The sequence below is a fragment of the Nyctibius grandis genome, chromosome 14 (assembly GCF_013368605.1).
Source record: "Nyctibius grandis isolate bNycGra1 chromosome 14, bNycGra1.pri, whole genome shotgun sequence".
Lineage (NCBI taxonomy): Eukaryota > Metazoa > Chordata > Aves > Nyctibiiformes > Nyctibiidae > Nyctibius > Nyctibius grandis.
Genome location: NC_090671.1, coordinates 215,925 through 238,896, shown reverse-complemented (window position 1 = coordinate 238,896; position 22,972 = coordinate 215,925). Strand labels below are relative to the sequence as shown.

Sequence of the window (22,972 nt, the reverse complement as noted above, 5' to 3'; positions counted from 1 at the left end):
AGAACAGGATAAATGGAACTAGTTTCCCAACTCCATTGCTGCCTGGAAGGAAAGCATTGTTTCACTGCTGATGGGAGCCCAGCAATGAATACATTGCTATGGAGGGTGGATAATCTGTTGGCCAGGGTGGAAACAAGCCCAACAGACCACGTGTTGCGTTATCCAACTCGATTACAGCATCATCTCATTCTGCCAGACAAGTTACCCCCAAGATGCAGTAAACGGCCACGCTTTGTTACTGGTAAAGTAACAACCACGCAGCGTTATGTGTTAGACCAGCGTTGTGCAGGTACACGCTTACGGTGTCTCAGCTCGGGAGATGGCTGAAGAATGATGGTTTATTGTAAACCCACTGGCGTGATGGTGAAAAGCTGCCTGAGCATGCCCCAGGCACGGCTGAAATCTTAACTCCCAGCCTCATCCCACCACATATCGAATGCACGCACAGATAATTACACAAGTTGTAGTGTAGTGGTAAAATGTAATCCAAAATATTTTCACCAATTTGGACCTTTTTACTGCTGCCTAGTACAGGAGTCCATCCAATACCAGAAACCTCTGTTTCTTCTTGGAGGGAAGGACTGTTTTCTGCCAGGGTAAGACTGATTAAAATAACACGCAGTTCCAAGTTGATGCTTGTTTTATTAGAATCTCCTGTAACGATTTTAAAATGTAAAATTCCCAATTTATGACACTCAAGGATCAAAGTCTTCAAGCTTATTGCTTTTTCCAAAAACTCCAGGTTGTGAAGAAAAAGACACTCTAACCCAACGTGTTCAGTACGTTAATTTGAAAATGTAAACAGAGCAGAATTTCATGTAAAGCATGTGACAGCTGGACAAGGAACGTGAAAAGCTGAACTACAAAAGAACCAATGCTACCCAACATTCATACTACAAGTTTACCTTTCCACAACTATTAGTACTTCCAGGTCAGTTCTTCCCACCAAAAAGATGCTGCAGTGGCGAAAAGATCATGCTGGGGAAACAACAACAAAGAGAGCACATTATGCTTAAATACTTCTCTGAGAATTGTACTAACAGGGTCATTTCTGTCCACTAGAAAGACACAACCCCAGCACAAAATAATACAGAGGAAGACCAAAAAGTAGAGGAAACACAAAGAACAACTTGTGCCCTAACGGTCCAGTCTCAATAGTTGAAGGCACTGGCACACATTATGATCAGCAAGGGGCTGTATTTCTTCCAGCACTAACTCACCTCCCAGGCAGTGCTGCCCAGAACAGACCCCTCTCGCAGGACACGGCTCCGGCAGCTCTGGAGCGCTCGTTCAGTCACCAACGCCCAGCAGCTGTTTGTGGGGGGACTTTAATTTCCGTTTAAAACGGTGTCTTTGGGAGTCAAAGTTACAAAGGCCACAGTCGCTGAGCGGCCAACTAAAGGTCACACTTACCTTAACGGGACTGAAGGTCCCTCCTGGGAAGGCCCTGCTAGAAGGGGGAGTGTTTAAGGCCTTTAGAAATCGGGCTGGAGATGGCACCCCTCAGCTGATAAAAGCCACATTGTCCGAGGGCTGTGACTGAGGCGTCACCCTCCCATCAGGAGCTTTTTCCCCAAAGACAGCTCAGAAGAGGAACATTTAATGTGAATGTTCCACCTTACCACAAGACCAAAGGACACCCCTGAATGCTCCTTTGCCTTGGGAGACCGTGCTTTCACCACAGAAAAGAGGTCCCCGTTCTTCAAGATAACGTAGAATCACCTGAACTGCCAGAATCAGGCACAGCCTCTGACACGGACGCGGACACAGCCAGGACTGCATCTGCTCACGGCTGCAGTGTTAGTACCTTCTCCAGAACTTGGAGAGACCTCTTCTTCCTTCTGACTCCACGTTTCCTTCCTCTACTACTCGGTCCATTTGCTGCGGCGGCTGCATCGCACCCTCAGCGCGACTGGCTGCTCTTCTTTGTTCGTCGTTAAGGTTCCTCGGGTCCCCCTGTCAGAAACAGCAGCAAGAACAAAAACACAAGCTCGCGCTCTCCGCACTCCCGGCAGACCCAACGGCAGACCCCGACACCGAGAGGTGGGTCCAGGCTCTGACTGACAAGACGCCTGGGAGGTTTCAAAGCAATCACACTGCAGACTGGTTTAGAGGTAGCTCCCATCTCACAGTCCAGCTCTGAGAGCCGCGTAGCCCAGCTCCACGGGTGGGAATTCGTTACGCAGGATGACAGTCTCAGCCAAAATCAGCCCTCGGTGACCTACCACTTTACGGGGGTTGTAATTCCTAATCTCACCTGCTGGAAAATACCAGACACGGTTTTTAAAGGAAAACTAACCCCAGTGTAATCCTTGCAGCTTTGGATGTGCTGTGACCAATCTGAATGAAACAATCCAGGGATTCCTTACTTACACTCACTTGGTTACAGCCCACGGGAAGGGATGCTGGACTGAACTCACACTCATTTTCTTTGGAGGAATTCTGAAAGGAAAAGGAACCCAAGAACTGTTATGTGATGTAAAATTCCACTGTACAGGAGATTTTTGTTTGCTTGCTTGCTTTAAGAACTAAAAGGCAAGCTCTACTCTCTTGTTCTGTGATTTTATTTTTTCCCCTGCTACTATAAGGACTTTCTTCACCAATATATTTCTACCTCTCCCTCCTCCGGACATTCACAGGCCCAACCTAAAACTGTAATTCATTGAGTAGACTTTGATAGAGCAGATAGTGACATAATAACAGTAGCTCCGGCATAGACAGAGATTTTAAAAACCATGAACAGAGATGCTGCGGGAAATAACAGCCGCTGGACACTACAGGCCCCTCGACATCAGCCCTGCTGAGACAGAGTCACAGGGAACAGAGTAACAGGGAAGGGACAAAAGTGAAAAGCGCCAGGAGCAAGAGGTGAGCCAGAACACCCACGAGGAAGGCCATCAGCAATACAAAGGACCACAAACAACAAAATCCGCATGTCAGCTTCTTTGAGAGAGAGTAAACCAACATTGTCATAAAGAGAAGATAACAGAAGAAGAACAGATCCACTCCCGATGGTGTTTCTCTTGCACTAAGCTCAGGTTCTCACAAAATTCCAAACTTCAGATGGCCTGAGACCTTTGCAGGTTAGTCTCAGAGCATTAAATAAGGCAGGAAAATTATCTGCAGTGACAGGCTGAGCGTCTCTCTGTTCTTTCTTCCTTTCTTTCCCTGACTTCTACTGGTGCACTTGGTAAGTAGCAAGATGGGCAGGCTCGACCCCACTCCTCCTGCTGTCCAAATCGCAGCCCTAGAAGGCATTTGGACAGAGCTGAAAATGCCATCTCTGTGACAGCCACGCGACTGCGGCACTTCCACGCTCCTCCTCCTGAACTGAGTGCCAATGTTGTAACGTCAGCCCTACCTGAACTAAGCAGATTTCCTTCATGTTTAACGAGAGCCTTGCCTTTTCTGAGATGCATTCTGAAACACCAGGTGGACTTGGATCCAAGGTCACACACTGCTGATCAACTGAACAAGACCCCTGGAGGACTGATCAGAACAATCCTGAGAAAGTACTGGAGCTACTGATACGTTTTTTCCTAAACCTCATCTCTCTTCTCATCCTGAATCCCAAAAGAAACCGAATGGAAAGGATGACACAGACGCACCTGCCTCTGATCTCCTAAAAATGGACCTGAGGGAGAGGTCATCTGCCCGTGATTTCAAGCGGTACTCGTGGTATCTGGTCTGGTATTCATAAAGACAACAGTTTGTGTCTGGACATCCCTCTCAGTGTAACAGTGCCCTGACTAGTGCAAATTTCAGGGACAAGCATCTGTTCTGGAGAAGGTTCTTCTCACCTGCGTTGGTATTTGCTGAGCTGACAAGTCATTCATCATAGTTTCAGTTTACCTGGAAAGAGCTCAGGACGTGTCATGAGGTTACGGTGATCTGCCACTTACCACATTACTTCTGAGGGTCCAACATGCCAACCTGGAGCGCCAGCTTTCAAGGACTCTCATGTTTGGGAAATTCAGCCACTGTACAAGGAGCAGAGCCATTCTGGGGACAGTGACCACAGCAAAGCGGGGAATTAAAAAGCATCTTTCAGAGGATGACCCTTATCCCACCAACAGTGTTTGGAGCACCTGAGAAAAGAAGCCAGAAAGGGCACGTGTAGAGACCTGTCACTAATCCTGCAAAGGTGAGCTGAGGGAACAAAAAGCCATACAGGTCTGAGAGACAAATACACCCGCTGTATTAGAGAAGTTCTTCTGTACTGAATGCACCTGAGGAGTTACCAGGCAGCCTCCTTCCTATCTTGAAAATCCAACAAACCTGTCAAAAACCCCTCTTCTGAAAGTAAGTTGTGGGCTTACAACAAGGTGAGGGCTGTTTCAATGCAGGAGTTTATGTCTGCAGGCTGAAGGTACCCATCCAACAAGTGGCACCTGAAATTGCAGGCTGTTGCACATGCAGTGAATCCCTGCACAGCAGTTATGCTGGGATTGGCCCTTTGCAACCAGTTCTACAGGAGCCAGCAGGCAGTGTGCTCTGGCCAGCTGAGCCTTCAAGCAAGCCCACAGACGGCATTTGCGTAAAGGCTCAGCCAGTTGTGGAGCGGTCCAAAAGCTTCCTGAAATGGGGGCAGCAGGTCATTGTGCAGAAACACACAGAAATCCAGGTATTTGATGCAACTTGTGGATAATCCCAAGAGGAATGAGCTTGCCTCCTGGGAAAAGACTCTCTCCAAAGAGTTGGAGAGGGAAAAAGGCCAGGAAGGTGATAGTGTGACAGGGATTTGAACTATGTTTAGAATGGGCATCAGCAGCCAGAAAATGGATGAAATGCACTGGGACATTTGGGAGGACAGGCAACAGCCAGGAGGAGAACACGGGCGTTAGGGAAGACCCTGTCACATAAAGGGTTGCCTAACAGCAGCTGTCAGAGCAGCCTTTTAGCCTGGGGGCTGAAAGAGGAAGACTCTTCCCCTCCTGACAAGGTCTCTGGAGAACAGCAGGTTCAGAAAGCAACTGCCAATCCCCCTGGAACAATCCTGTCGTAAATCTGCCTTTGATGCCACAGTGGGAAAAGGCATGACACTATTCAAAGAAGAGGAATGTGCCTGCAAGGCCATCTGCACAGAGAGAGGGCACTGGTGGGAAGCAGCAAGTACTCACACTGCAGCCACTGTCAAGGTGCCAGCACCTACTGTTGGCTCCTAATGGAGTTCTGCACGAAGGGGCATCTGAGGTAAGAGAGGACTGGAGTCTTGACGACAAGGCAGGGCACCCTTCAGGTTCATCTCTGAGAGGCTGAGCTCACCCCCACAGTTCTCAGCTTGACACTCAGAAAAGCTTGTGTCGTCTCCTGGTAAAGCTCATCCCTTGGCTAAGTTTGATGAGCAGGAATCACAAACATCTTGATGCAGGTGATGCAGGTAAGGAGGCTGCTGTCTAGGCAAAAAAAATTACCCAAAGGCACTTTTATGCTTGCGACTTCAAGAATCTAGGACAAAAGAGATGCTGTTGTCTCTTTCTGAATACACTGTAACTTACCGTTTCAAATCCATGCTTTGCTTTACTCATATGGTGAGCACACTCGGTTCCAGTTCTGAAAATAAGTCAAATAAGTAAGAACTGAGTTTACAAAAAGTCACAAAAATGAAGCAATCTTGTAAATGGCTACTCCAAGTATTTCATTAGAAATCAGGATTTTAGTACCTCCAGCCAACAAGATAGATACCCTTAATCTGTATTTGTACTCACGTTTCAAAGTTTCATTTAAAACCCAAAAATACACACTCATTCCAGCATTAGGCTTTCTGCTTTTCTAGTCAAACCAACAAGCAGTTAAAGAGAAAAAAAGTGTTACATGACATGGAAAGGGGGACGAGCAGCGAGTCGAGAAAGCTTGCCAATCCTACAAGGTTACTGACACACAGAGCAGGGCAGGTAGCAAAGAACCACAGAAAGATCTTACAAGACTCGGCCATGGAGCAATAAAATGGCAGAGGAAACTCTGTACAGAGAGGTACAAAGTGATGCACATGGGGAAAAACAGCCCTGGCTTCCCACGCAGAATAGTGCTCTTTGGGCTGATCAGTGTCACTGGGCAGTGACACCTGGAGATTCTGACAGTTCAACACTCAACAGCACCCCAAGAAAACCCAAATCAAATCCCCCATGAGGAATTATGAGCAAAAGAGCTTGTCCAAAAAGAAAAAAGATCAAGAGGAGGTCTGAATACAGTCGACAAACTCCTTCCCAGGGGGGCAATGCTCAGGCTGAATGAGCTCTTCAGTCGAACAGAGTCATCGGAAAAACATGACAGAAGGCTTGAAGTTGACTCCTCCCCAATTTGATTTTGAAATCAAGAATGCACTTTGGAATGTTTTACTGTTTTAATCTTTCCTGGAATAGCGTAATTGCTGGGGCAAGATACAGGACTAAGAGAGAACTGCCAGACTGGGTCATGAAAGAGCCATTTCTGGCCCTGTATTTTATGAATCTACAACTCAGGTCTTGGCTAAAAGAGATTCGAAAGCGTTTGAGACCCTGCTCTCATTCTTCACTCATTTCCAGCAGTTTTATTGTGACTAGAAACTGGTGGGAGTGCAGGGAGGCAATGAAAGACTACATCTGCATGAGCAGGAAAAGAACTGGCTTCAGACTTCTCCCGTTATAATCTCGGCATGAAACACATGTGGGAATTGGGTAGAATATAAGGCAACAAGGGAGATTATTTGTCGTGGCCTGTGCATCGCCATGCAAGGGGAAAGGTGAGCGTGAACACTTCCGATCACAACGCTGGATCTGGGGCTCTCTGCCACGTACTTGTGAATATTAAGTACAGACACGAATTCTCTTTTTTCAAAACCTACACTCCATGAAATAAAGCTGCCTGCTAGACTAGAACTAACAATGGGCCTGCCTCTGAAAGGTAATCAAGAACTAAGCTTGCAGTTAGCCACCAGGAGCCAGCCTTGCACCCCCGTGCTGAAGGCAGCCAACAACATCCTGAGCTGCACTAGAAAGAGTTTTGCCAGTAGCTCGAGGGAGGTGATCCTTACCCTCTGCTCAGGGCTGCTGAGGCCAGTCCATGTGCTCTGTCCAGACTGGGCTCCCCAGGACAAGACTGGGACTCACTGGGGTGAGCCCAGCAAAGGGCCACCAAGATGATGAAGGGACTGGAGCAGAGAGGTGGGAAGAGCTGGGACTTTCAGCCTGGAGAAGGCTCAGGGGGGATCTTCTCAACATACATCTGACGGGAGGGAATGAAGAAGAGGGAGCCGGGCTCTCCCAGCAGCGCCTTCTGGCAAGACAAGAGGCAAAGGGCAGAAATTGCAACACACGAAATTAAATCTGAACACAAGAAAAAACCTTTTTGACTGCAACTGTGGTCAAGCCCTGCAACCAGCTGCCTGCACAAGTTGTGGCATCTCCACCCTTGGAGTCCACTCAAAACCTGAAGGGACACGTCCTGGGCAACCTGCTCTGGGTGACCCTGCTTGAGCAGGACGGGTTGGACTCGATGATATCTAAGGTCCTGTCCAACCTCAATGATTCTGTGAAATCCACAGATACAGATCTCGGCCTCAAGCTGGGAGGCAGCATTCATCAGCTGGCTCAGAGGAAGAGGCTGGGATGCAGCTAGAGAACTGTTCCCACTTCTTCCCTTGTCACCCTGGCTCAGGTGTGCGAGCCCGTGCGCTGCTTTGTCGAGCTGCTGAGTTCTCATCCCACTGGGATTCTACACATAACGCTAACCAAAGGAGATAAACAGGAAGACCTCTAGTTAATGGCATGGGAACCTGAAAGCAGATGACAACTTTTCTCCAAACATGGGCAATGCTGCTTAGATTCTGTCACCTATGGAGCAGAAGGAAGACAACAAATGGGGCAAAGGATTACACAGGAATGAAACATGAGGAAGGTACAAGAGACATTAAAAATATTGATATGTGCCCTGGAAGACTGTTTTATAGTCAACTGACCTGTCCATACCCGACCGTGGGCATGAGGTCTCTGCTCCCACTTCCACTCTTCTCCTCTTCACCGCTTCTTCCACTGCAGTACTTTCTGACACTTCACTTCTTCTCTTGGCCTTCAAAACATTGCAAACTTGGTATTGAGAAAATTTGAGTTTGACTTTTCTATTTTAGAACAAAATTCAGAGTCAATACACATTCAGATTTCGCAAATTGTTCATGTTTGTGCAATGAAAACAAAAAAATGATTCAGGAATAAAAGATGAGCTGCCTTATTCAAAGAGAACACAAACACTGAGAGGCCATCCAGAGAATTATGCCCAACAGTTTTAAACAAGAAATACTGCTTTCCAGCAAATCCTATTTGCTCCATTTTGAGAGAAGAGCCTAGGAATGTAATTAGCAGGAATGTAATGCTAGCAGAGAGAGTGGGGTTTTCTTTGGGGGAATTTGGACAGGACATCTTCACTAACTCACTCCATTTTCAGACACTTACTCATATCGAAAACAAACCAACCCCGAGCTCTCCTTCAACAAAAACTTTCCAAAGAAGTTTAACTTGGTTGTTTATGACAATACAGCACCTAGGAAATCACTTAATTATTCAGCAATATTGACCTCATACAGACTTCCACAGTGACGAAACCGTTGGACAGCTCAGCTCAGACTTGTAGAAAACACATCTAACTGAAGCCAGCGGGGCTGTCAGGGCCTGAGGCAGGACTTCATTCAAAGTCCGCAGGAACTGACAGGAAGATTCCTCCCAAGTTGGATGGTTCTAGGGGAGAATTCAGTGCCACCTTCCATTGCCTGACGGACACCCAGAAATAGGAGAACTATCGCATTGCCTAGATACAGATTCAGCTTCTCCAGAGTATTTAGAATGTAACTTAAAAAAAAACCCAAACAAATGAAAAACACGCACACAACTTACAAATTCACCACTGCCCGTGTTTACTTCTTTACCTGTAAAAGAGGTATTATAAAAGTTGGTGACGCATTCTTTCTTTAGGAAAATAGAAACAGAGAGTGTGAAGTTCAACCTCAACTACAGTAGTCAGGCACAAGGAAGAAAAACATGCGTTCCATATACATGTGCTGGCTCCAGACGGGCTACTGACATTAAAGAATGAAGGCTGGGAGCCACTGGGCATTGCTTCATACCAATACGAGCTCAAGAGTCAGCAGTGGTTGAAAAGGCAAAGAGAGATTCAGGACAGTTTAGAAAAGCAACACAGGACAAAAGAGAACACACTGTTCTGCTCTATTTCAAATCCACAGTACGGCCACGCTGCACGCAGCTTTGCTCCCTCCGATTCAAAGACACGGTAGATGAAGGGAAAGGGAAAAGCAAGACACAGATCACAGACGTTTCCAGAAATTACCCAAACATAACCACAGTCACTTACCGCACGATATGTTTTGCTGAAATGAGTTGAGTTCTAGATACATCGTGCAAATGTAGGGATAAGGCACAAGATGGACATTCTCATGTTTGAATCTCATCTTTGATACTCTCTCCCATTTACTCAAATCTGAGAATGAAGATAAGACTTAAGAACGCAGCATTAACACTGCAAAGGAGCAGGAATCCTGACAACATCTTCTTGTAAAGCTTCAAAAGCCACACCACATGGCACAGGTGTGTAAGGGAGCAAGTACAATCTGTCGGTATGAGCTTTGTGAAAAACACCAGTAACACACCCCAAGAAACGCTCACCCAGGAGATACTCTCCCCTCAGTCACTTGCATTAATAGTGCTGTGTTCCCTTAACTGTATTTGGCTTCAGTGCTGACATTCTCCCACAAGAAACAACACGCCAGGCTCTTCCAACCCCATGAATAAAACCTCATCAGCTTTCCTAACTAAAAAGTAATTCTTTTAAAGATTATTACAAAAACTGAAAAGAACCAGGATTCATAGGAGTGGCATCATTACATTTACTTCACAGTTCAAAATGGGAGGAAAAAAGACAACTGACATGACAACCACCACAGTTACAGACGCTCCTTCCTGCGGGTGCAGTTCTGACATCCAGGAGCTCATGCACACAAGAATGTATGACGCTAGACAGCAGCCTCCTTACATGCCCCTGATCTCAGGAAGAAACAGGTACAATGAATACTTCTAGTCCATTTGCTAGCAGAAACTAACACCCTGGGGACTGGAGATGGAGCCCAAGATTTGACTAGATGAAACACTGACACCAGCAGTTCTTTAAGGGATGAAGTTGCTCATTTGACTTTGGCTTCAAGGACTCCCACAGCTGGTGACTTAAGAGTTATGCCACAGCGAGGAGCCCAACACACAGATTGCAGGACAACTCATCACGCCAGGCCTCTGAGCTTGCAATTCTCATCAGAGCCCAGTGCTGGCTGAGCATGTGGGTGGACTTCCAAATGCCAGAAATAGAAGTTCAGGAATCAAATACTCCTCAAGCACGCGGGCAAAACTGGCTGAGATTTAGTGAAGCAAATCAACAACGAGGCTTCGTTTGTTTGGGTGCTGCCTCTCTGACGATGCTCTTAGCTACTCTCTCTTCCTGTCAGTAGCAGGAAGAAGTTGATATCATATGTACCAGCTTCTGACAGAGAAAGAGGATGACCTCCTTCTTGCCTGCTCTTATGAGATGTGGCAATAACACAGTCTTCCAAGGCTGGAAGGGAACGCCTCGGAGGCGGAAACATGTGGGGGTGTTCACTACTCCTGGGCACCCAGAACCCCAGGTGGTGATGCCAAAGGTCCTGATCCGATTCACAAACTGACACACCTTGGGACTGAAAAGGCTTCTCATTTAACTCACTTTTCTCTTCAACAAGAGCCACAGGACAGTAACTTCTTCTTAACCCTTTACACTACAGCAACTACAATACTCAATCCTAATGTACCTTACCAGAAAACTACTGCAGACTTCTCTACTAGTGGGCCAACGCTGCTGAGCCTGTAAGGAGTGTTTTACATTTTATTAACCTTTTTAAGCAATGCACTAGCTTTGCTTGCAATCGCTTTAGCTGGGCTTCCTCTGACTTTATACAGACACGTTCATTTTCTCAGGCTAAATCTGATTTGGAACACAGGGCTGTTCATCTGAAAACACTGCACAACGCTCTTGTCACATCAGTTCTCTCTCTGGTGAAGGCAACAACTGAGCAGGATCTTCAGCTAATGAAAAACTGCAAAGCTCAAAGTAGTCGTACTCCAGCTAAAGATCTGCACACTACTAGGCATGAACGTCGAATTAAGCAATGCCCAGCACATACAAGTCATTGAAGCTTTTCTTTTACAAGTAGGAAAGAAAGGATACATGGAAAGACAGTGAAGTGCTCTGTAGAAAATGGATGTAAATCATCAAGATTTCCAAGAATTACTCGAATCGCTTCCTGGAGAGGCCAAAACAAGAAATGAAGATTATCAATATAGCCACAGTTCCACTGTCAAGTACAGTTTCAAGGCTTGGGAAAAATTTAAAATTACTTTACAGTTTGCATAAATCATGGAAGAGCAGGTTCTAGATATTTTGCTTTTCCTCCTCCCCTTCTTCTCCCCACTCCCTCCCATCACCTTAGAGTGTGCTGCACTAACAGACCCATAGAAATTTAAGTCAATTAATATCTTGATCTTGAATTAACACAGCAGCATTACAGTGCAGAGTGAAAGTGTGCCTTTAAAATCAAGAGGTTGTAAATTTAAGAAGCCTCCTTTTTGCCAGCAAAACACATATAGTATTGACGTGTTGCAAAAATAAACATATTCCTCTTTTTCTAAATATTGACCCAATTCAGTTACAAAGGAACCGTAATTCAGTCCCAACAAACTCCTGCTTTACAAACCAGAAACGTTTTCTAGTAACATCTTTCAGTATTTTCAAAAGTGAAAAAGAAAAAAATAATTAAACGATAATTTTCCATATCAATTAAAACCAGCACATTTTCTTCAATAATACTTATAATGCTATCAATTTTTTTAAAATTATGTAATAGGAGCATTTTTAAGCAGGCAGGGTATTTGTCTCATTTCCTCGGGAACAGCAGGGGCTTTCTTCTCTCTCAGGAAGAAGATGACAACAACAGAACTCATGGGCTGCAACCAAGTCTGGTCACAAAGTAATGGCACCATTAAAAGAACGTCCACTGGTTCCACTAGCTCCACACCTACGAGGAAAGCATGTGTAACCAAGCATTAGATCAGCCTCTGTCAAGCTAGCGCACCAGCACTGCCACAGCTCCTGAAAAAACAGGTCGTCTGACAGCCAGTCAAGCCTGAGAAGTCAAAAGCAGTGCTCAGGTCTGGGGCTGAGAGCAAAACCACGGGAAAGTGCTACTGCAGAGTGAATCTGAACAGCAATCAGAAAGGAACGGGGTGCAACCAGCTCAACAAACAGGAGCTGTCATTTGCCCCATTTTATCAGGCAGTAGCTGCTTTGAAATATTTCAAATAAAACCATTACTCTTCTACGCTAACGCTGCCTGTTGGTGACAGTTTTCATTGACGTCATTTTTTTCACCCTCGTACTCTCCAGAGAAGTTCCCCAGGACTCTCACTGGAAATGCTGCATGTGACAAAATGTCCTCAGTCCATCACGAACAAAAGATTTGCTCAGCTTAACATTCAGCTGAGGTCCCGGGGACCTGCTTCATCTCCTACCTCTAACTCCCCGGCAGCACTTTCAGTGTGGTCAAGATCAGGAGCACTGTGAAACAAACAGAGACAGTCAGTCCCACCCCAGTCAAAAAGCAATGGAGTTACATTAGTTGTAAAGGTTTAAACAACAACAAAACGTCATTCCCATTGCACAGAGAAAATACATAGCAGGCAGACGAATCCCTAATTTATTGTTCTTAAAAAACATCCATCATTCCACAAGGGCTGTTTCTTTTCCATTTTCTGCCCATTTGTATTTTGTGTGTCTGAGGATACAATGGATGAGAGATCAGATCTTCTCAGTCGATCCTCAGGAACCTTTAGGATTGGTTTTTGGACAAGGTGCCCTCAAACCAGTCTTCCAGCCTATCACGACGCCACTCTGCTTGAGGGACTAAAAGAAGGAATTGGCAGCACACGTCTCTTATCCCCTCCACGGTGCAAACTGCAGAGGAACGGGCCTTCGCAGCACTGGAGCTACGCCCTGTGATGCTGGGAGTTGTGTCCTGCCTGCATCAAACTGCGTTCCCAAGTATTAACTACCTCTTCTGTAAGCCAGCTTCTCAAAAGGTGTTTGCTGCTAGGTATCAACCAACAAGAAAATGCAGAGGGAGAGAGAAGGTCTTAAAGGAAATCCAAACCCATTAAAAAGTAAAAAATTCACATCACTGTTATATTTACAGAACTTTCCTTCCTCTTCAGAAAGGCCCTCTCCTTGCTTGACATGGAACAAGTTAATGAAAGGAATCACACAGCATGCCACAGCAGACGGACAGATGTCACCCACCCAAGACTTAAGCTGTGGTCATGAAGTCTTCACGAATCAGCAGGGAAACAAAAGTACGATCCAGGAAGGGATGTTGTCATGGTGATGAGGAGTAGAGGGTGGAAAGAGTGGAAGAAAGCAAGGCACCATCCAGGGTCTCATGACAAGGATGTCAAACCCACTATGTGACTGTGGGGGATTCACTGGTTGGGTTGGGGGGGCTCAGGGAGGAGGGGGTGATTATTTTCTTTTAAGCCTGGACTGTAGAGACGCAAAAATGGAGTCATCTTTGAATCGTTAAAGAAGGGAAGAACCTTCATTGTTACCTGGTTTTTCCTGGGAATTCAGGAGGCCTTCAGTGAAGATGACCTCGCTCTAGCAAAAGCTTGCACGCGTGTGGAGATAATCAGCTCTGTGAGCAGCTGGGATCAGCTCCCGCAACTCTTTCAATGCTCTTTTGGGAACCTGTCCTCAGATTGGTCACCATCTTACTGTGGGAAAAGGGAGTTTCACTTCCCAAATCTGCAGGCTGACTGACAGCATTGCTTTGGCCCTAAGACTACGTATGCACTTAGGACTGACTCCTTTACTCTCTCTTATGAATTGGGAGTGAAGCCAGATGCTTTGAGTAAGTACCCCCTATTCACAACCATGACATGATGGGGAAGAGCTTCACAAGTTTCACTGTAAAAGGAATTGCTTTTGCTATGTTTGACCATGTTGACGAGAAGACCAACTCGATGAGCTCACTACCAATGCCAGAAGTTATGATGAAATACAAAAGGTGCCGCAAAAGTGTTGTGTCCTGTTCCCCCAAGTGTAACAATGAACTGCAAGAACTGGTGTTGCAATGCACACAACCTGTGATACGTGCAGGGGCAATGACAGACTGCTAAACTCCAGCAAAGGGAGTGCTCTCTTTACCATCAGGAGATCAAACACCCACAGGCTGTTCAGAAACCTGCGCACACTACTGACAGTGCCTTCCAGAGAGGTTACGCCGAGGGAAAGAGCTTTTACTCACAAACAAGAACAACATTTCAAGGATCTTCTGAACACCACACGACACCACAAGACAGACAATGCACCTTCCTCTCCGAAATCAATGCAGAGAACAAAACAAGGAGGAAGGTTAATCCTCCTGGATCTGGATTCCAGCAAAATGCTAATAAGCAAAGCTAAAGAAACAATTGTGTTTCAATGTATCCCAAAATCAAGCTATGCAACAGAATTTCAAAAAGCCAGCCAACAAAGGAAAGGTGGTGCTGGTTCTGACTGGGGTAGAGTTAATTTTCTCCACAGTAGCTTGGTTGGGGCTGTGTTTTGGATTTGTGCTGGCAACAGTGTTGACAACACAGGGATGTTTCAGTCACTGCTGAGCAGCACTTACACAGAGTCAAGGCCTTTCCTGCTCCTCACATCACCCCACCAGCAAGTAGGCTGGGGATGCACAAGAGGCTGGGAGGGGACAAGGCTGGGACAACTGACCCCAACTGACCCAAGGGATATTCCAGACCATATGACGCACGCTCAGCAATAAAACTGGTGAAAGAAGACGCAAGGGGGAACACTTGGCGTTATGGCATTCATCATCCCAAGTAACTGTCACGCGTGATGGTGCCCGGCTTTCCTGGAGATTAAACACCCGCCCGCCGATGGGAAGCAGTGAATGAATTCCGTGTTTTGCTTGGCTTGCACGCACAGCTTTTGCTTTACTTATTAAACTGTCTTTATTTCAACCCACAAGTTTTTTCACTTTTACCCTTCCGATTCTCTCCCCCATCCCATGCGGGGCAGTGAGTGAGTGGCCCTGTGGGGCTTAGTTGCCAGCTGGGGTTAAACCACTACAAAGGCTCTAGAGCTTCTCAGTGAAATACTTAGAAAATACTGTCAATAAAAACAGCCTCTTTTTCCACTGAAGCCCAAAACCCACACAGGGCAGTGAAACAGGAGCGTTTTACAGCTCAAATTACTCTCTCAGGCCAATGCTCAGCCTGTGCAAGTGCAGTGGCAACTTTTAAGTGACCACCTTCATGGTCAGTGAAAGAAGGCAGGAGATAAGGAGCCCCCAAGGTCTGAATTTAGGGTCTCCTATTAACTCACTGGTACATGCAGCCATCAAACTGCAGGTTGACTTTTCAGCTTTACCGCGCTTACCTGTTGAAGTTGCCATACCGGATTTTAAATTTGTACACCAGCCTGCCTGCATGAAGAAACCTTGTCTCAGGCAGTGGGTATGTAAATGGTTTCAACGACATCTTTCGTTCTCCCTGAACGCCAGCCTAGGGAAGGAGGAGAGTCAGACGTCCGCCACTAAAACCCTTCACCAGATCTCATGCTGTCACACGAGAAGACCCCACGCCGGTTTTCCTCCAGAGGACGTTTGCAGAGACAACAGATTTCCTGCCAGCACCTCCTCCAAGCCAGAGCACCGCGGTTCCAGCGCCCGGGCCAACAGAGACGGGTGTTTTGGAGCAGGATCAGGGGACAGACTCCGAGCCGACAGCTGCCCCGCCTTCAGCGCCGCTGCTCTGGACATGTCACCGCAGCGGCCCTGAAGCTGTCCCGGCCTCTCGCCCCGGGGGCTGGCCAGAAAGCCCGGGCAGGGCCGTGCCGCAGCCCGGGACCGACCCCGGGCCGTGAAGGGCCCCCCGGCTGAGCGGGGCCCCGCAGCCCCCGCGGGGACGGCCCGGAGAAGCCCGTTTCTCCCCACACCCGCACGGCCCCCGCTGCCCCCCGGCCCCGCCGGACAGCCACCCGCGGGAGGCAGCCCCTGCAGCCCCACAGCCCCGGGGCGGGCGGGAGGCGCCAGGGCCGGCCGGGCCTGCGGGCAGAAGGCCGGGACCCGCCGCGGATCCCGGCCAAGCACCCCGGCCTGCCCCGAGGGGAGATACCTCCGCCGCCGCCTCCTCAGCCCCGCTGCCGGCGGCAATGGCGACCACCGGGCAGGCACCGCCGCGGGGACGAGCAGGAGCCCCCGACACGGCCCCGGGCCCGCCGCGCCCGCCCCGCCCTGCCCTTACCTCAGGTGCCTCAGGCCGGGGCTGCGGCCGGAGCGGGCCGCAGCCGAACGGGGCCGAGAGGAGCCGAGCGGGGCCGGGAGTGGCCGAGCGGGGCCGGGAGTGGCCGAGCGGGGCCGAAAGGTGACGAGCGGGGCCGAAAGCTGACGAGCGGGGCCGAGTCGAGCGGAGCGGAGGCGACCCGAGCTGAGCCGAGAGGCGACGAGAGGAGCCGAGGCGAGCAGCAGGAGCGGCGCCGGCAGAGAGCCCCGCCCCCCAGCGGCGCGGAGGTCCGCGCCCCGCCCCGCCGCCGGGCCAGGGGCCGGTGCCCGCCTGGGGCGGGGGGTCCCGGCGGTGCCGGAGCCGGGGGCGGCTGCAGGCGGGGCCGGGCTCTGCTCGGGGGGCTGGCGGTGACAGGGGCTGGCGGGCAGGACTGTGCTGCCCGGGGGTGGGTGTGCAGCCCTGCGGACCCGCGGCCTTCCCCTGGGAACAGCCCTGCCGCCGGTGGCGGGGGGAACCCCCCGGCTGCGTGTTCGTGCTGTGAGCTGATCCGGTGGGTCAGAGCGACCGGCGACCGGCTGTGCACACCGGGACGGGGCCGGACTGTGACCGGCGGGGACAGGGAATGGCCCCTGCGGCGTCTCCGATGAGAGCTGTCCCATGGGGATGCCGGGGGGCTCCAGTCCAGCCAGAGAGCCCCGTGAGGAGACCTGCTGGGGGGACCCCAGCCAGCACAGCTCGGAGGGGACGGGGCAGCTTGTCGGCGAGCTTTCTGACCAGGGGGACCCCGTCTCAGAGGCCCCGGCGACGCTCGCTCAGCAGCACGTGGCTGCGTGTTCGCACAGCAGGACTCTGGGCCAGTCCCTGGGGGCGCTGGGGACTGGCCCCAGCTGCAGATGGGAAGGGTGGACGTGGCGTGACATGGCGTGACGTGACATGGCACAAAGTGCCCCGTGTGCCCCAGCGTGGCAACCCCTTTCCAGCCCTGGCACAAGCGTGGGAGGGGGCAGGGGGGCAGGACGTGCTGGTGGCGGGTGCTGGAGGAGGCCGGGGCTGTGCTGCAGAAGTGGCTTCGCAGGTGTGGGGAGGCTCCAGGAGACGTCTGACCTGCTGCAAGGGAGCCTGGGGGTCGATCCTCAGCTGCTACAATGGCTCCTTTTCTTCCCTTTCTGCCCCACAGAGCTCCCTGATGCATCCATGGCCACGTGCTGCTCCGCGTTGGCTGCTGCTGCACTTCAGAGGCAGCTGCATTTTGGGGCTTGGAGCGCTTTGGGTTCCAGTGTGAGCCGAAAGCACCAGAGAAGTTGGCCCTTACCTTGTGGCAGCTCTTGCAGCTGCTTTCAAAGGGCTCTGGGCTCTGCCCGGGCCTCTCAAGTCAACGTTAACTCTGGTGCCTAATGACAGGCCCTTGACAGTGGCCCTGCTGGCTCACCCCTTTCTCTCCCAAATTACGATGAGGTCAGGTTTGCCTTTGCTCGGCTTAGGCACCTTTCATGCAAAGGTTCCCGGAGATTCTTTCCTTCCTCCTTTACACACAGAGTGGGATTCCTGGAGGGCCCCAGAAATGCAACAGCCTCACCGGGGGTTTTGGAGAGGAAACCCCCTCTTAGATGGCTGCATCGAGCCTTTCCGGCAGCCACCTCGTGCTTCTCACGTGCAGGTGATGCCGGTCGCTGCCCGGCCCCCGGCAGTGTCCGTCTGCACCCGCTCACCCGCCCCTGCCGCGGGCAGGAGCTCCCCGAGCCCGCGCTCCCCGCCGGAGCGGAGCGGGACGAGGAGCTGCAGCGCCCGGTGCACGGGGCCGAGGGGCCGAGGGGCCGGTTCCCGCCCGCCATTGCCTGCGGCGGGAGGGGCCGCACGGCGCCCGCAGGGGGCGCTGCCCGCCCGGGCCGGATCGGGCGCGATCGGATCCGCTCGGCTCGGCTCGGCTCGGCCCGGCCCAGTGCCGGAGCCCCCGCTCAGCCGAGCCCTTCCAGGCGCTGCCCGAGCAGCAGGTCCGTTCGGCGGGTCCCGGGACACCCCTGCTGAGTTCGCCGAACCCTCCTCGGGGGGCAGCGGCTGGCAGGACACCGACACTCCGATGGGCGCAGGGCACAGACACTGCGAAAACAGCCTGCCCCTGCCCGGGAAAGAGGAGTCCGCAACGGCTGTCCCGGGACTGATGTCCCACGGCCACCCGTGTGTCTGCACCAAACAGGGCCGAAAAGGTACCAGGTGCTGCCCCCACCCGCACGGCCCCGGAGGAGCTCCCCAGGCCCTGCTCAGGGAACAGCTGATCACCAGGTCTGGGGTCAGGAAGGAATTTTTTCCCCCGGGGCAGACTGGCACAGGTCCCCGGGGGTTTTACACCTTCCTCTGCAGCACTGAGCACGGCCCCTTGCCAGGGCTCCTCGGGGCCATTTCAGTCCAGAGATCCCCTGCTCTCGCAGGACCAGGAGTCCCGCTGTGCCCTCCACCCCTGCACCTCTCTCCCCTGGGCCAGGTTGGCAGGGGAACCTCAAGGACCTCCATGCATTAGGCCACCTGGGGGTCTTCTGCCCTGTGCAAACCATGGCCTGCTTGGAAAGGCTGCAGGAGCGATGCTCCCTCAGGAAGGAGCCGCCACTCGCCGCCGCCTGGCCGTGCAGCAGCATTGGTCTCCTCTGCCAGAGCTGCTGTTCCTGCTCTCAGTCACCACCCTCGGCGGAGGACCTGGTCTCTCACATATAGTGCATCGTCACTAATTGAAACACAAGTGAATACCTTCTCACAACTTCTCCATTTTTGAGCAATCATGGTGGTGGTGTGCGGTAGAAATTAGGAAGACAACAAAGAACACAACCCTGACTTACCTCTGTGCGGGATGGAGGTGTGCTGCGATGCTCATGGGGCTCCTCCTCCATTTCTATTTGTGCTTTCCAAGAAAAAGAGCCAGCTCCCCGTTGACCATGGTGTGAATCCAAAAGAGACTGATGAAAATGAGACCTTGTCCCTTGCCTGCCCAGAGATCCTCTGGCGCAGAGCGCAGCGGAGGTGACTGACAGCCCCGGAGGGTGAGAGGTTATAGGGTGACTGTGCATGTGGTGAGGCCACAGCCGTAAAGGCAGTCCCAAGGCTCGAGAGCTTGTGAAGCTGCCCTGGCCCTCCAAGTTGACTGACACGAACACCAGGTTGAATTAAAGCAACGTTGGAGGTGCTGTGAGTATTGAAAATAAAAACAAGCCACCTTCTGACCAGCCCTTGCCCTTTCTTCAGGGATACTCCAGTAGCAGATTTCTGGAAGAGCAGATGGATTTGCTCATTAACTCGGTGGTTTTCAAAGCCAGGTTCACTTCTCTTCCGTGGGCTCCCTCTGTTGCTCACAAAACTTTGGTGCTACTGCTAAGCCACCATCCCTGACAGCGGCACAGGCACAGGATGCTGTCTTTGGCAGGGGACAGGGAAGCTCCAGAGTCCCGGTCCCCTTCATGCAATCCCTTGTGTTGGTAACATTGCCTTGTCTCCAGGCTCCACGGCTCGCTCAGTGAATTGCTGCTCTGTGTTACTGCCCTGCTCTGTCACTACTGACACCTTTAGCACCCTTGGACACAGCTGACCTCATCCTGCTGCTGGTAAACATCTGCAGCTTCTTCTCCGGAGGCTCCGTGGTGTGGCTGTTTCTCATGCTCACCCTCTGTGGAAATTGCTGTAGAAACTGTGTGTCTGTGTGTATCTATCTGCCTTGCTTCTAGGCTGGACCTACAAATGGGAACCACGACCACCATTTCATTGGACTGAGCCAGGAGAAGCCCATGGTCTGGTTGCACCAGACTTAGCTCTAGCAGAAAGGAGAAATCCCCTGGGGCCCAAAGCCAACTGAATTTGGCTACTTTCTTTACCAAAACCAGGGAAACGGACTTTATCAGGAGATATGCGGGGTTCAAGGAGGAAACCTCAAGCTTTTAGGCTTGTTCTGCACTTGCTACCCCTTTGCTGAACTGAATGATGATGTTGATGTCAGTCGCAGATGGCTGCGGTCCAGGGCAGCCAGGCTGCAGCCCTGCCAGCAGAAGGACCCCACGAGGCTGCTGGGCTCCAGGCAGAGCTGGCTGCACGGCAGGCCCCGACTGCTCACGCTGGGAGTGATGCAGACGGACACGCTGTTAGCCTTATTCTGCAGGTTAATGATTCACCTAGCGCAATACAACGCTTCCCGCTGGAGGCACTCAAACCTCCCCATCAATCGTAGAAGCTCACAGTCAGCTCCAACATACACAACACTAAGCAAACCTGAAGCATGCGGGAATTTCTTCTCTTCTCAAGCTGCTTTGGATGCTTCATCTCATTTCCAAAGAGATGAAAACACCGGCAGACGGTTTACTTTGGACACCAAAAGAAAGGAGACTGTGTTTTCCAGAAATGACCCAACCCTGTGACCTTTTCTGCTCTGCTCTTGCCAGCCCACACGATTTCTGCCAAGCCTCGACATGTGCTGACAAGCGGGTCCCTGCTTCTGCGCTGCTCCTCCTCATAATGTTGGTCAACCCAGGACCTGCTGACTCATCACTTTACCTGACCTTCACCTGGAAGCGCAGTGATATGGATCAACCAGGTACCAGCTCCTGCTTGCAGAGCTGCTTCCTCCTGGGTAGTTCCCGTAATTTGAAGGAAGGTGTTTGCCAGGGCAATAAAACCAGGCGTACCCCAAGTACATCATTGAGAATTGCCTAGGGGCTAAGGGAAAACAGAAAATGGTGGGAATCTCCTCCTAGCATCAGGATCTGACCTCTTACAAGGAACCTGTGTGTCTTGGGGAGGTTTTGGGGTAGTTTTCATCTTCATTTTTCTATGTCTTGAGGCGTTCTGTATTTTCTTATAGGCATGGCTGTTTAACAGAGACCACGGGTGGTTATTGCTGGAAGCCGCTCCAGAAGCCCAGCACACACCACCTTGCTGAGGGTGGAGATTGTCTAGTCCCTGACTCAAGCAGGGTCACCCAGACCAGGCTGCCCAGGACCTTCAGGTGCTCCTTGACCCTTGGAAAAGGCCTTGAGGTTGCACTCCTAGCTGGGGACCTCGGGCAGGAGAGGACTCCTGTGAGCCGCAGGACCCGCAGATGACCATGGAGCCTGATCTGACTCCCCATCATCTCCACAGCCAAGACTTGCACTGAAAATAGCTGATGGAGCCGGCCCAGCTTCTGCCCTGAGAGTCTGGCAACCTCGAGAGAGAAGATAATTCCCCCTTTTTAATACTTTCCCCCATAAACCTATATTAGAAAATATATTCTAGAGGGATGGGCCTTTCCTTAAGGGGCTCCTGGTGCACAGCACATCCTGATCCCAGCGCAGCCTCCCCAGAGCATCCCCTGCCTGTCCTTGCCCAGGATGGGCTGAGCACCTATTGACACCAGTGCAACCCCAGCCTGAACCAGTGCTCTCCCCTAGAGCCAGGGCTGCAGGGCACTTGCGAGTTGAGCCCATCACCCCTGCCTCTGGTCCCAGGTGGCAGCCAGGGAGCAGATAGATGCCGTGAAAGCAGCAGAAGAGCCTGACTCCCACTACATCCCAGTGCCACTGGCTGATGGAAAGACTGAGCTCTGCTCCTGCCAACCCAGCCACCCTGATCCAGCGGACTGGCGTGGAGGCGCTGGGGACAGTCCTGGCTGCTGTGTGCTGAGGGTGCCCACAGAAGCATGGCAGAGTGGCCCTGGTGTGGGGCCTTGGTGCTGAAGGAAGGGACCCAGTTGGGGCAAAGACGTGACATGGAGCCACGGCTCGACCCAGGCTCTTCTAGGCAAAGGCAGGTGACGGACGTGGTGGCACTTCGGCACAGGCTGCATCGGCTGCTGGCTGGGGAGTGCCAACCCACCACGTCCTGGCAGGGGATGAAGGGACTTGGGGGTGCATGGCAGAGTCCACAGCAGCTCACAAGAGTCTTCCCTGGGTCTGCAAGCTGGCTGAATTTATAACCTCAGCTCAGGTGTGAAATAACTGCATCATCCCTTCACTTGCTCCAAATCTTGTTTTGGCTTCCAGCCTTCGCAAGAGATTTGCAAGTTTCTCTGCTCTGCGTTCCGTGTCCAGAGCCATGGATGCCCTGGATGCCCTACTGAACAGGATGGACCTGTGTTCATCCTTTCTTCTTCTTTTTATCTCCATGAAGTTGTAAGTTCCAGCTTAAAGCAATGGAAAGCAGAAAGGCTTGTATCACAGAATCACAGGCTGGTTGGGGTTGGAAGGGGCCTCTGGAGATCATCCAGCCCAACCCCTGCCAGAGCAGGGTCACCCAGAGCACGTTGCACAGGTTCGTGTCCAGGCGGGTTTGAATATCTCCAGAGAAGGAGACTCCCCCCCTCCCTGGGCAGCCTGTGCCAGGGCTCTGGCACCCTCACAGTAAAGAAGTTTTTCCTCATATTCAGGTGGAACTTCCCATGTTTCAGTTTGTGCCCGTTGCCCCTTGTCCTGTAGCTGGACACCACTGAGAAGAGTCTGGCCCCATCCCCTTGACACCCCCCCTAAGGTATCTGTGAGCATTGATAAGATCCCCCTCAGTCTGCTCTTCTCCAGCTGAACAGCCGCAGCTCCCTCAGCCTCTCCTCGTGAGAGAGATGCTCCAGTCCAGTTCCCAGTACTGCAGCAATTATGCAAACCACCATGGATGCCCCACACGAAGGG

At 51.1% G+C, this 22,972-nt stretch overlaps 1 protein-coding gene across 2 annotated transcripts; it reads right to left on the bottom strand.

Annotated features, from left to right (window-relative positions):
* Positions 1-640: 640 nt before the first annotated feature.
* LOC137670255 (membrane-anchored junction protein-like) lies at positions 641-16,394 on the bottom strand. Of its 2 annotated transcripts, XM_068412964.1 has the most exons (11): positions 16,362-16,394; positions 15,496-15,620; positions 12,576-12,621; positions 11,236-11,311; positions 9,340-9,465; positions 8,865-8,896; positions 7,937-8,046; positions 5,499-5,553; positions 2,374-2,442; positions 1,808-1,956; positions 641-978 (listed from the first exon to the last, which is right to left on the bottom strand). In XM_068412964.1, the coding sequence occupies exons 2-11, from the start codon at positions 15,594-15,596 to the stop codon at positions 933-935; spliced, it is 810 nt and encodes a 269-aa protein (XP_068269065.1). In that variant the 5' UTR covers positions 15,597-15,620; positions 16,362-16,394; the 3' UTR covers positions 641-932. The 2 variants fall into 2 exon arrangements, 1 of the variants encoding a protein (XP_068269065.1); XR_011049222.1 differs by lacking the exons at positions 641-978; positions 1,808-1,956; positions 2,374-2,442 and adding exons at positions 5,367-5,396; positions 7,013-7,254.
* Between the last annotated feature and the right edge of the window lie 6,578 nt (positions 16,395-22,972).